The sequence below is a fragment of the Macrotis lagotis genome, chromosome X, assembly GCF_037893015.1.
Source record: "Macrotis lagotis isolate mMagLag1 chromosome X, bilby.v1.9.chrom.fasta, whole genome shotgun sequence".
Taxonomy (NCBI): Eukaryota; Metazoa; Chordata; class Mammalia; order Peramelemorphia; family Peramelidae; genus Macrotis; species Macrotis lagotis.
The window spans coordinates 670,737,772-670,751,514 of NC_133666.1; the positions used below are offsets into that span (position 1 = coordinate 670,737,772).

The following is a 13,743-nucleotide window of genomic DNA, read 5'->3' on the forward strand; positions in this document are numbered from 1 at the left end:
TAGCATACAGAGAGAGGCTTCTCTCTATTCCATTGGACAGGCCTATGCACGATAGAACATCCATTATCCCCACTCCTAAAATTCACAACCCTCCCTTACCTCAGGACAAAGGCCTTGTGTCTGACCTTCTGTGGATATGAAGTTAGTCATCACAAAGAAAGAATTTCCCTGGAGAAAAAAGAGAGACAAGAACATGGGAGCTGTGGTAAGGTGAATAATCTCCCTCAAATTGTTCTTCTGGATCATATTACAACAGTTACTTCTTAATGCTTCCATATTCAAGGGGCCTTCCTCCATTCCCAGGTATTAGGGACTGTTGTGTGTGGGAATGCTGTAAATCTTCATCACCTGGTGCCCTTGAGCACCAGAACGTTGTTTTACTACGTGCCACGGAAGTGGGAGTGGAAGTGGATTAGGGACTGGGGAGGATATTTAAGCACTTGTATTTTGGTAAATAAATGGAGACCTTGGTGTACAAAGGGAGAACTTGTCTTCTAGTTCTCAAAATCTGTGCATCTCTGTATCCTCAATATCTAATCATTTCTCAATAGTCTGTCATTTGCTGGGAACTCTCTGCTCATTCTCTCTTCACAACATTTCTGGCATCGATTTCCGTCTCTCTACCCATATGGCCACTCATCCCTTCCATCTGATTTAATATAATGACTTCCTAATTGGTTTCCCAACTCCTAGACTTTCCCTTCACCAAACTCTCCTTCATGCAATTGCTAAATTAATCTTCCTTAGGTACAGTTCTGAGCTTATCACTTACTTGTTAAAAAAAAAATTATAAACAGAGCCCTAGGGCCTCCAGTTTAAATTTGAACCCTTTCCCCTGACATTGAGGACATTTCCCTGACATTCTGCAGCTGGCACCAACTTGTCTTTTCTAAAAGACATGGCCTAGGAGATGGGAAACTGCCCTCACTCAAAAGGATCTAGATTCAGATTACACCTCATCAGTTCAATGTGAAGTAAGTTATTAAACTCTCTTTGTCTCAGTTTCCTTATCTGAACCTGGAGTCAAAAGGACCTAAGATCAAATTCAATGAGTCCAAAAGACTCATTTCTCCTAGTTCAAATTCAGCCTGAGACTCTTATTAACTGTGTGACTGCATGTCAACCTAACTGCTATTTGTCTCAGTTTCTTTTTTAAGAGTTGAATGATTCATTTTACAGTTGAAGAAACTGAGGCAAATGATAGCTAAATTGACTTTCCCAGGGTCACAACCTCAGCTTTCTTAAAGATCTCTGGAGTAGAGGGAAAATCCCAGCCTTTAAAAGTAGCCCTTTCCTCTTTGGGATGGATTCTACTTTAATGTTATCGTTATACTTTCTTGTGTTGTGATGTTATTTTTTTCTGATTACATGCAAAGATAGTTTTCAACATTTATCTCTTTTATGCTTTTAAGTTCTCTATTACACTTTGGGGGAGATATTTTCCCTTGGATCAAGTCCCAATTCCCCTCTTTGTAGCTTCCAGTCATGTATCTGACTTGGTCTTTGAAGGTCAATCAAAAAAATGCATCTTCCATGGAACAGCTTTTCAGACACTTGGAGAGAGGGCCATCAAGTCCTTTCCTTCTTAAATCTTCTCCAGGGTAAACAATCCAGTTCCTTTGATGAGTCCTTATATGACATAAACTTGATGATTTTCATCATCCTGGTTTCCATCACTCATATGCTCTCCAGTTAATTAACATTCTCTCTAAAGTGTGGTTCCCAGAACTGAATACAGACCTCTAGATATGGTTTGATCAGGGTAGAATACAATGGAATTGGGCAGCGAGGTGGTGGAGTGGATAGAGTACTAGCCCTGGAGTCAGACACTTAATGATTGCCTAGCTGTCTGACCTTGGGCAAGTCACTTAACCCCATTGCCTTAAATAAATAAAATTTTTTAAAAAACATATTAAAAAAATAACACAATGGAATTTTCTCTTCCCTGATCCTGGACATCATGTCTTTCAATGAATCCGACAAATGGCTTTCCTGGGTTCTATCTCACTCTGTTGACTCATACTAAACACTAAAACACTAAACTAAACTAGACTAAACTAAATATTAAGCTGAATTAAACACTAAACTAAACTGAATTAAAACACTAAACTAAACTAAAATGAATAAACACTAAGTATGAAAACACCCAGGCTTTAACAAACTAATAGGCATTAGGGGCAGCTAAATGGTGCTGTGCATAGAGCATTGGTCCTGGAGTCAGGAGGACCTGAGTTCAAATTATGAATTAGAGATTTGATACTTATTAGCCATATGACCTTGGACAAGTCACTTAACCCCATTACCTCACAAAACCACATAATAATAACAATAATATGTTACCACCACCAACAACAAAAAATATTCCTTGTTATGTGCCAGGCTCTTTGAAAATATTATCTCATTTGATCCTCACAAAAAAGCTGTGGGGAAAGTATTCTTGTTACCCTCATTTTACAGGCAAGGAGACTGAGGTAGAGAGGTAAAATGATTTCCCAGAGTCACACAGCTACTTGAACTCAATTTTTCCTGACTCCAAATCTAGGCTCTTATCTATCCTAGGTCTTTTTTTCCCCCAGAGATTTTGTTTTCAAACCATGTTTCTTTCAATTTGTATTAATGAGGTTAAGGTTTTATGAGGCTTTTGGCTTTTATATCTTGGGTTAAAACCTCCAGGCTCCCACCCAAACCAGGAGGGGAAGAGTTCTTGGGCATATGCAAAGGAAGGTAATCCTTCACCTGTTGCTTTTAGGGCATGGACACTCACCTGCAAAGGAAATGTGTAATCAACGGTGTCCAACACTCTGGTCTTGGTGTTGCCATCCTTCACCTCTGCTACACCTTTCACTTTGGTTTGCACTGAGCTGATGAGGGGTTCTTTCCGTTGATACAACTTGTCACTCAGTAAGGCAAAGCTAAATGTGGCAAGGGAAAAAAGGTCTAAGTATTTGCTTTTCAGGCACCTGAATTCACTGTCCTAACCCATCCTTAAATGATGCAGCCCTGCCTCTGGAAAGAGAGATAAGGGGACTGGAGGGGAAGAAAGTCAGGGTCCAGGCTAGAGAAATGGAATTGAATTCTCTTTAAATTCAGCCATGTACACATAATCAGAATCTGAATCGAATATCACCTTGTCATTCATACTTTGGCCTAGAGACTGCCAGGTCACAGGTTAAATATTTCATTTGGGACAACTGGGAGAGGTTGAGAAAGGAGGTCCAAGGATAAGCCCCAATCCTGTCCTTGACCAAACTGAGCCCTCCTCAGTTAGGCCTGGTCTCCCATCCACTAGTCAGAGAGAGAGAGAATACTCATTGTCAGAAGAATTGAATTCTGTTCATCAATAAGCATTAATGAAGTGTCTACTGTGTGGTGGCACAGTGTTAGATGCCAAGGCAGATTTTGTCTTCAAGCAACTTGCATGTTACAGGAAAGATGCTGTGTGGGCACAAAGAAGTAAAAAAAAAAAGTATGGATAAACAGATAGATAGATAGCTATTTCAAAAGTCCTACTAAGTAATTTCAAGAGGAAAAGAGAGTACATCATGGGAGATCAGGAAAGAATTTGTGTAGGAGGGAATACCTGAACTGAGTCTTGAAGGAAGCTAAGAATTCTTGGAGCAGAGGTGGGGAGGGAATATACGCCAGGCAAGAGGAATCACTCCTTCCTTCCTTCCTTCCTTCCTTCCTTCCTTCCTTCCTTCCTTCTTTCCTCCCTCCCTTCCTTCCTTTTCTTCTCTTCTCTTCCTCCTTCTCCTTCTTCCCTTCTTTCCTTTCTCCCATCCTTCCCTCCCTCCCTCCTTCCTTCTTTCCCTCCCTCCTGCCTTCCTTCTCTTTCTCCTTCTACTTTTCCCTCCTTTTTACTTCTTCCCTTCTTTCTTTCTCCCATCTTTCCTTCCCCCCCTCCCTTCCTTCCTCCCTTCCTTCCTCCTTCCTTCTTTCCTCTGTCTCAGTGTTTCTAGATACTCTGAAATAAAATGGACAGAAGACAAGAACAGGCCTAACATTTTTCTTTGAGACACGATGAGACAGATCTGCATTGGTGGGGAAAGCACGAGCCTGGGGCCAGGGAGGTACTTCTCATTCTCTCTTTCAGCAGCTGCTAATCACCCAGCCCTCTTCAATCTCCTTTTTATCTCCCAGTTTACTTTGTAAGCCTAAAAACTCTTTAGACATGAGTCATTATTTGACTTTACAGGATCACAGATGCAGGCCTCCAAGGAATCTCAGAGCCCAACACCCTCATTTTATAGGGGAGGAAACTGAGACCCAGGAAGATAAAGTAATTTGACTAAGATTTAGAGCTGGAGGGAAGCTCCGAGTTCCAGTCCAATCCCTTCATTTTACAGGGAAGGCAGCTAGGTGGCGCAGTGGATAAAGCCCTGGCCTTGGAGTCCGGAGCATGGGAGTTCGAATAATCAAGTTTGTCCTTCATTTTTTTCCTTCATTTTCGAGTGAAGTGATATCATGACAAGCACGTGAATTGGATTTGAGTGAGGTGGGGGAGGTTGCTGTGCTATGTCACCAGCCTCGCTTTCTTCTGGGGAGGGTCCAGTGGTCAGATAGGAATCAAGGTTAAGTGACTTGCCTAAGGTCACACAGCTAGTAAGAGGCAAGTGTCTGTCCTCAGACATTATATACTGACCAGCTGTGTAACCCTGATTGCCTCGCATCCAGAGCCATTTCCAGTCCTTCTGATTCCTCTCTAGTCACTGAACTCAGAGGACTCTAGAGGAGAAAGTGAGGCTGGTGACTTAGCACAGCCCCCCCCCCAACTCAAATCCAGTTCATTTGCTTATCATGACATCACCTCCCTGATGTTGTGGTCTTCTTCAAAATTGAAGGACAGGGTGGCTAGGTGGTGCAGTAGATAAAGCACCGGCCTTGGAGTCAGGACCTGGGTTCAAATCTGGTCTCAGACACTTAATAATTACCTAGCTGTGTGGCCTTGGGAAAGCCACTTAACCCCATTTGCCTTGCAAAAACCTAAAAAAAAAAAATTGAAGGACAAACATTATTATTCGAATCCCCATCCTCTCTGATGTCATAGGCTTTGAGAAAGAAGGACCAACATCCTTGCGGGAGGAAACTGAAACCCAGTGAAAACCCAGTGAGTTAAATAACTTGGAATAAACAGCACAGAGAGGATTCTAATCCAGAACATCTCATGACAAACCAGCCAGAGTTCCCATTCGTCTATATTGTCTTCTTTCTTTGTTGCCCTTCTCTGTCTCTATGAAATTTCCAAGGAGCAGAAGAGGGAGAGAAAGAATGAGACAAGGAATCTTGGTAGATATTACAAATATTTTTCTGTGACTAGATATCATAAATAGCTATCCAGAGTATCATAGATTACACAAGAATTTTTTCTATCTTTTTAAAAAAATGTAATTAAAATATTTTTAAAAATCTACTTTATCTTCCTCTTATCACCTCTCCATTAAAAGAAAGAAGGGGGGAGCTAGGTGGTGCAGTGGATAGAGCACCATCTCTGGAGTCAGGAGTACCTGGGTTCAAATCTGGCCTCAGACACTTAATAATGACCTAGCTGTGTGACCTTGGGCAAGTTACTAACCCCATTGCTTTGCAAAAACTAAAAAAATAAATAAATGGAAGGAGGAAAGAAAGTTTTGTTTTTTTTCAAAACATACCTTTCAGAATTGGTTAAGATTTCCCCTCACCCCTTGGATAACACCAGTTCTCATTTCTTTGCTTTAAAGTATGTGAAACACATTCTTCACCACAACCTGCAAGAACATTGGGTACAGATTTTGCTATTCCCATTTTAGAGATGAGGACACTGAGTCTGAGAGAGATAAAATATCAATAGAATTTAGAACCAGAAAGAATCTATTTAGTCAGAGCAGTCAATCAAGAACCATTTATCAGTGAGCTATGAGCTAGATGCGATGCTAAGCACTGGAGATACAAAGAAGCAGATGACAGGCCTGCTTTTGATAGGCTCACAATCTAATGAGGGAAACAATATTTTTAAAATGTATAAACAAATTACTTCTAGAATAAAAAGGCAATAAGAGAGGGAAGGCATTAGCATTACTCCAGACATTCTTCACCTGAAGTCCATGGACACTCAAGGAATTTATGGAGAGATTTCAAGGGGTCTATGAACTTGCAGCTTTTCCCATTTTGAGATTTCTCTTTCAGCATCATTGGCTTCCTTTCTAATTCTCTACATTTTATTTTATTTTATTTTATTTTTTTAGGGGTTTTTTGGTAAAGCAAATGGGGTTAAGTGACTTGCCCAAGGCCACACAGCTAGGTATTAAGTGTCTGAGACTGGATTTGAACCCAGGTACTCCTGATTCCAGGGCTGGTGTTTTATCCACTACGCCACCTAGCCACCCCTACATTTTATTTTAATGCATTCAAAAACATGGTTCTGAGAAGGAGATTACAGGATTCATCAGACAATCAAAGGAATCCATGACCCAAAAATCCATGAACAACTTCTCATTTGACAGATGAGGAAACTGAGGTCCATGCAGTTTAAGTGGCTTGCTTAGGGTCATAATAAGTAGCAAAGCCAGGACTTGAATGTTGGTTCTTTCATTCCACATCTAGCATCCCTTACCCTAGATATTCCAAGTCACCACCTGTGACTTGGTCCCCTGCTCTAAGATCCAAGTCTTCCAAGCCAGTAGAATGGCAGCAGAATTTCTTTTTTTTATATGTTTGTATCCTCATAGTTAATGGAGCTCTTGGCATTCCCTACACACTCATTAAATTGAATTGAATTAATACCCTCTCTCCACTAGTTCTTTCTCTAGATTCCAGTCTTTGTAGCTGAGTTCCTGTTGAGCTCCCCAACATTAAATAGGGAGGCAGAATGACCCAGTGAAAAGAGCAGTGGGTTTGGCTTCAGAAGGCATGGGTTTAAATCCCTGCCATTTAGTATCTATGTGACTTTGGATAAGTAAACTGACTTCTTTGAACTTCAGTTTTCTCATCTGTAAAAATGCGAAAGTTGGACTAAGGTCCCTAATATGTGATCCAATGACCGCTGGCCCTCCACTACCACATCTCCATTACACTGGTTTCCTCCTACTTTTTTTTTTTAGTTTTTGCAAGGCAAATGGGGTTAAGTGACTTGCTCAAGGCCACACAGCTAGGTAATTATTAAGTGTCTGAGGCCGGATTTGAACTCAGGTCCTCCTGACTCCAAGGCTGGTGCTTTATCCACTGCACCACCTAGCTGCCCCTCCTCCCTTTTATTGCCTTATGTTTGAACCTAGGACAGCTTGGGACTTCTCATCTCAACAAACTGGCTCCAGGGTAGAAAAACCTCTACAAAGCTGGACTGGCCATTACTCAGGACATCCTACTTTTAAATAACATTACCAGGAGCAATAGGGCTGAAAGTTTTTCTCCTTTCCTCTAAAAATGCCCGCCTGCCATAGGTGTCCTCTACATGCTGTCCCTGGACTATGCTGAATGGATGAAAAAGGGAAAAGTGCCTAGAAACTAAGGGTGGATGGATAGATGGATATGACAATTGCATACAAAGGATGAATATAACGGATGAATACAATAAAAAGATGTAATGGATGGATGATGCATGGGTAGATGGGTATTGGATTGATGGGATGAAAGAATGGGTGGCTACAATGGATATGATAGTTGCACATAGTAAAGGGATAGTCGGATGGATACTACAGATGGATAGATGAGTGGATTGCTAGAATGACTGGATATGATAGATATATATAGATATATAATGGATGAATGGATATGATAGATAAATATAGTGCATTAGCTATGGGTATCAATAGATACAATGAACAGATAGATGAAAGGATGGGTGGGTGAATGGATGACAAACTCTTTCTAAGACATGCTTGATTTTCATAATCTCTCTAAGTAGAAAGCAGACTAGAATAGAATTTCAGAACTGAAAATTGGCTTGGTGATCTCAATCATCTCTTTCATTTCAGAAATGGGAAAAATGAGTCCTAGAGAGAAGTGACTTCTCCAATCCTTAGCACTAGTTAGTGGAAGAGCTGGAACCATAACCCACAACATAGGCTCCTAGTTTAAAGCTAGAATCAAAGACCATTTAGTTCAAACCTTACCCCCTCATTTTAAAAAGAAGTGAACTGAGTCACAGAGCCCCCTCGTTTTATTTTTTTATTTTTTTGCAAGGCAAATGGGATTAAGTAGCTTGCCCAAGGCCACACAGCTAGGTAATTATTAAGTGTCTGAGACCGGATTTGAACAAGGCCAGTGCTTTATCCACTATGCCACCTAGCCACCCAACCCCCTCATTTTAAAAAGAAGTGAACTGAGTCCCAGAGCCCCCTCATTTTACAGAGGAGTAAAATGAGTCACAGAGTTCCCTTATTTTGCAGAGGAGTAAACTGAGTCACAGAGAAGCTTTGCCCAGAATTAGAATGAGATCCTAGATCCTCTGACTACAGAGCAACATGTTCTTAATCCCATGTTCCTTCCATTTTACCAGGCAGGTTAAGTTCTGTATTAGCTGAAGGCAATGCCAGTAGATTTTGAGAGCCAACTAAAACCACAGGATCCTGGTAGAACCAGAGAGGGGAGTTTTCAAATCTTTCCCCCTCCCTATTTTGCTCCGCCTCTTCTAGAATATTAGTATACTACTGATCAGATTTCAGTCTTCCAAGAACCTAAACATACTTCTAGTTTTCTTAGACAAAAGTATGCCTACCAACTTTACTCAGTCCTAGCAGGGCAAGAGACCCTTGAATGACAAAATCCCCTTCCTCAAAAACCTGTCCATTTTGTCATGAATACAGGGAATATAGGACCTTCAGGCATTTTTTCTTTAGGCTAGAGGGCCCAGTCTCAATATTCTGCTCGCCTAAGCTTGTTAATAGCTGGCAGAGAGACTGGCTGTTTATCAGTGGAGGGAATCCAGACTGGAATTCTCATCTCTCCTCGCCATAAATCTAGAGTGTTTTGCAAAATATTCCCATAATTATATAGTGGGGGCACAGATCTAGACAAAAAAAAAGGCCTTCAGAGGTCATCTCCCTTTTTACAGATGAGTAAACTGAGGCCCTGGAGTTTAATGACTTTCATTGTCATAGAATTATTCAGCTATCAAAAGTGATATTTGACCTGGGATCATATCATCAGATCATAGCTTTAGAGCTGAATGAAACCTTAGTGGTTATATAAACCACTGCCTCATTTTTACAGACTTGGAAACTGAGGCCCAAGAAGCTTAAGAGATTAGAGCTGAGGTTTGTGGGTAGTATCGGAAGAGAAATTTGAACCCAGACCTTCTGACTCTGTAGTCAAAGCTTAAGTGCCACAGCTTCTTTCTGACTCATTCAAAATAAATAAAAAATGTGGTGCCCATATACCCACCAAGTCTTTTATTGGCAGTCTCCAGCTTTGTTTTCTTCTTCCAGTTTTTTGTTTGTTTGTTTGTTTGTTTTAGGTTTTTGCAAGGCAATGGGGTTAAGTGGCTTGCCCAAGGCCACACAGCTAGGTAATTATTAAGTGTCTGAGGCCTGATTTGAGCCCAGGTACTCCTGACTCCAGGGCCAGTGCTTTATCCATTGCGCCACCTAGCAGCCCCTGTTTTCTTCTTCCTGATCAGTGGAAGGATGGATGAGGATATAAATCCACACACAGTGGAGGGACAGAAAAGAAATGTATTATTGGGGATGGGGGGGAAGGTTAGGGGTTGAGTTGTTAGCTGAAGAAGAAAGTAGTCCCATGGGGCATCTAGGTGGCACAGTGGATAGAGCACTGGCCCTACAGTCAGGAGCACCTGAGTTCAAATCCGACCTCAGACAATAATTACCTAGCTGTGTGGCCTTGGACAAGCCACTTAACCCCATTTACCTTGCAAAAACCTAAAAAAAAAAAAAAAGAAAAAAAAAGAAAAGAAAAGAAAAAGAAAGTGGTCCCATCTGGCTTACCAAACATAGAGGAAGACTATCATAAGGAGGGTCCATCTTATAGTTCCATAGGTCTTACTTTGGATACGGATGACCTTGGCAGTCTCATACTTGCACACATCCCTCCAGTTGCAGCAGGGGCACATGGCTGGTGGCAGGCGTCCTCCAGCTCCTCAAGGAAAACCTCCCAGTCGAAAATCACAGATGGCAGTCAGCCCAAGAGAGCCAGAAGTCAGAGAGCATCCTGTTTTTGAAAAGGAGCCCATCACTTTCACTTCCTCCAATGACAGGGAAGAGGAGGTGGGGCCTGGCAAAAAGCAGTCGATGTGGTCATAGTTGGGGGGGGAAAGAAATGGGATTAAAAAGAGAAGGAAGTCTTTCCCTTTCTGATAAGCAAACTACTCCCCTTCCCCCCTCCCACCTCTCCCCAACTCCACCCCCAGAAGTCTGCACAAAGATGGTGTTCAGGGAAGGGCATTTTTGAAATTCCCTCATTCTGCTTTGACATCATAACAGATTGTTAATAGTCCAGTTCATTTCTGTCTGAATAAAGGAGCAGCATTTGAAATGTCAGAAGGTCCAGACCTGGGACTGTACTCTATAAAGGGGGAGCAGTTGTCCCCATTGCCCCACCTGGCATATGGAGATATGGAGATGAATAGAGATTCCCTCTCTGCCTCCCCCCTCCCCCAGTTTTGAGAGGGTCTGTCATTTGTGGGCTATCATTTCTTTTTTTTTAATTTATTTTTTATTCTCATTTTGTACAAATGTTTTTTTACATTAATAAAATATTCTTGTTTACAAGTAAACAAAATACCCCTCCCCCCCTGAATATAGATAGACTTGCTTGGGCGAAAAAAGTAAAGGGGAGAGAAAAAAAAATTAAAATTAAAAAAAATAATAGTAATAATTGTAGGTATGGCCAGGCGGCACAATGGACGAAGCACCAGCCCTGAAGCCACGAGCACCCGAGCCCATATCCAGCCTCATAAACCCAACAATCACCCAGCCATGTGACATGCAAGCCACCCTATCCCCACTGCCCTGCAAAAACCAAAAAGAAGGGGAAAAAAAGACCCCAAATAAAATAAAATAGTAATAATAGTAGGGGTGGCTGGGTGGCAGACAGAGCATTGGCCCTTGAGCCAGGAGCACCCGGGTCCAAATCCAGCCCCAGACACCCAAAGATCACCCTGCTATGTGGCCCCAGGCAGGCCACCCAGCCCCATTTGCCCTGCACCCTCCCCCAAATAATAATAACAAAAAATGTGCTTCAGTCTTTGTTCCAACACCAACAACCCTGTCACAGGTAGATCACATTCTTTATGCTAAGTCCATCACAAAAGTTACTTCCATATTTTTCCAATGATGCCATTGCTGATCGCAACTCCCTCCTTTCTTATTTCTCCACTACCATGTACTATATTTTCTCTCTCCTTTCACTATGACTCTGCTGTAGGGTCGCTGAGTGGCGCAGCAGACAGATCCCTGGTCCTGGGGCCAAGAAGCCCTGAGCCCCCATACCACCCCTTAGGCCCAGAATCTACCTGGCCCTATGGTCCTGGGCAGGCTATCCAATCCCAGCCCCTTGCAAGAAGTAAAAAAGAAAATGTGTTATATCTGACCACTCTCCCACCATGGTCCATCCTCTCCTCCTTTATTCACATCCCCACCCCTTCCCCCTGCTCTCCCCTCCTTCTTACTCCAGTTGTCTAAACCCCATTGAGTATATTTGTTGTTTCCTCTCCTAGCCATCTCTGATGAGAGCAAAGGTTCCCTCATTCCCCCTTGCCTCCCCCCTTCCATATCATTGCAATAGCTCATTGTAATAAAAAAAATCTTATTATGTGAAATATCTTGGACTATTCCCCCTCTCCTTTTTCTTTCTCCCATTCTATTTTCCTTTTTTTCTATTGACTCCATTTTTACACCATATTTTATCTTCAAATTCAGCTTTCTCCTGTGCTTCAACTATAAAAGCTCCCTCTACCTGCTCTATTAACTGAGAAGGTTCATATGAGTATTATCAGTATCATTTTTCTATGCAGGAATACATGCAGTTCATCATTAAGTCCCTCATATTTTCCCCCTCTCCTCTAATCTCCATGCTTCCCCTGAGTCCTGTATCTGAAGATCAAACCTTCTGTTCAGCTCTGGCCACTCCAAAAGGAACATTTGAAATTCCCCTGATTCACTGAAAGTCCATCTTTTTCCCTGGAAGAGGACATTCAGTCTTGCTGGGTAGTTCATTCTTGGCTGGATTCTAAGCTCTTTTGCCTTCCGGTATATTACATTCCAAGCCCTACGAGCTTCCAATGTAGTTGCTGCTGAGTCCTGTGTTATCCTGACTGCAGCTCCACGATATTTGAACTGTGTCCTTCTGGAGGCTTGTAATATTTTCTCTTTGACTTGGGAGTTCTGGAACTTGGCTATAATATTCCTAGGGGTTGGTTTTTTGGGATCTCTTTCTCGGGGGGATCGGTGGATTCTCTCCATTTCTATTTTGCCCTCTGCTTCTAGAATATCAGGGCAATTTTCCTGTAGTAAGTCTTTGAAAATGATGTCAAGGCTCTTTTCCTGATCATGACTTTCAGGTATTCCAATAATTTTTAAATTATCTTTCCTAAATCTGTTTTCCATATCAGTTGTTTTTTCAATGAGATATTTCACATTTTCTTCTAATTTTTCATTTTTTTGGTTTTGAAGTATTGATTCCTGATTTCTGGTAAATTCATCAATTTCTTCCTGAATTCTGTTCTTTGTCTGAAGGATTTGTTCTCCTCAGAGAATTTTCTTATCTCTTTTTCTATCTGGCCAATTTTGCTTTTTAAAGCATTCTTCTCCTCAATAACTTTTTGAACTGTTTTATCCATTTTACTTAAGCTGGTTTTTAGTATGTTATTTTCTTCAGCATTTTTTGGGATTTCCTTGACTAAGCTGCTGACTTCATTTTCATGTTTTTCCTGCATCTCTCTCCTTTCTTTTCCCAGTTTTCCTTCCAACTCCCTCATTTGATTTTCAAAGTCTTTTTTGAGCTCTGTCATAGCCTGAGCCCACTTTCTGTTTTTCTTGGAGTCTTTAGATGCAGGAGCTTGTGCTTCCTCATCTTCAGACTGAGTATTTTGATCCTTCTTGGGCTCATTTGCAAAATATTTCTCAATAGTCTTCCTCTTATTTCTCTGCTTGCTCATTTTTCCCAGCCTGGCCTGGTTTTGGGGTGCTTCCTGAGCTTTTGGGACACTCCCACAAGGGTCTCAGTGTGTGAGGTTCTGTCCTCCCTCCTGATCTGTGAATGACCATAAGTGCTCCCCTCTGCCACGGGGCTGAGGTAGGGGGGGCCCTCTTGTTCTATGGGGGGGGGCCTAGACTGGGATCAGGATCTGAATGTGATCAGAGCCCCAGAGTCCTGTTCCAAGGGCAGAGGACAGAGTTCTGCCGTCTCTCTCTCTTCACTCCCCTCCCTCAGCTCAATGGGCTCATGCCCTGGGGGCTCCTGCTTACCGGTTCTGCCTGCTTCTGTTTCCGGGTCTGGGCAGTGAAAGACCAAGCTGCTGGCTGTGTGCCCTGAGGGCTGGGTTCCACGCACTTGCTCTGGCAGAGGTCCCCCCCCCCCCCCCGTTCCCCCACTTTGTGCCCAGTGCTCCCCGGGGTGCAGCTCAGGAGACTCCCGCTGCTGTGAGCTGCGGCTCCCAGCGCCCTGGGGCTGCCTCCGGGAGCCTGAAGTTCTTTCCCTCTGGCAGGCCACCCCTCTGGCGGGCTACCCCTCCGACTCTGGCGAGCAGAGCCTTTCTGCTCTTTTCCAGGTTTCCTTGAGTAGGAGAACTGCCTCACTGGGTCCCTTTGTGGG

The 13,743-nt window shown here is 42.5% G+C and overlaps 1 protein-coding gene across 2 annotated transcripts in view; it reads right to left on the bottom strand.

The window, feature by feature from the left end:
• The window catches only part of LOC141501550 (P2X purinoceptor 7-like), a 44,654-nt gene extending 31,169 nt beyond the window's left edge, over positions 1 to 13,485 (bottom strand). Inside the window, exons 1-4 of one of the 2 annotated variants that reach the window (XM_074205624.1) lie at positions 13,398 to 13,485; positions 9,918 to 10,140; positions 2,765 to 2,912; positions 100 to 168 (exon numbers count right to left, since the gene is read on the bottom strand). In XM_074205624.1, the coding sequence (XP_074061725.1) occupies positions 100 to 168; positions 2,765 to 2,912; positions 9,918 to 10,042 (342 nt within the window). In that variant the 5' untranslated portion in view covers positions 10,043 to 10,140; positions 13,398 to 13,485. Of the gene's footprint in view, positions 1 to 99; positions 169 to 2,764; positions 2,913 to 9,917; positions 10,198 to 13,397 lie in introns of those variants that run through there. The other variant, XM_074205625.1, reaches the window with a different exon arrangement.
• Between the last annotated feature and the right edge of the window lie 258 nt (positions 13,486 to 13,743).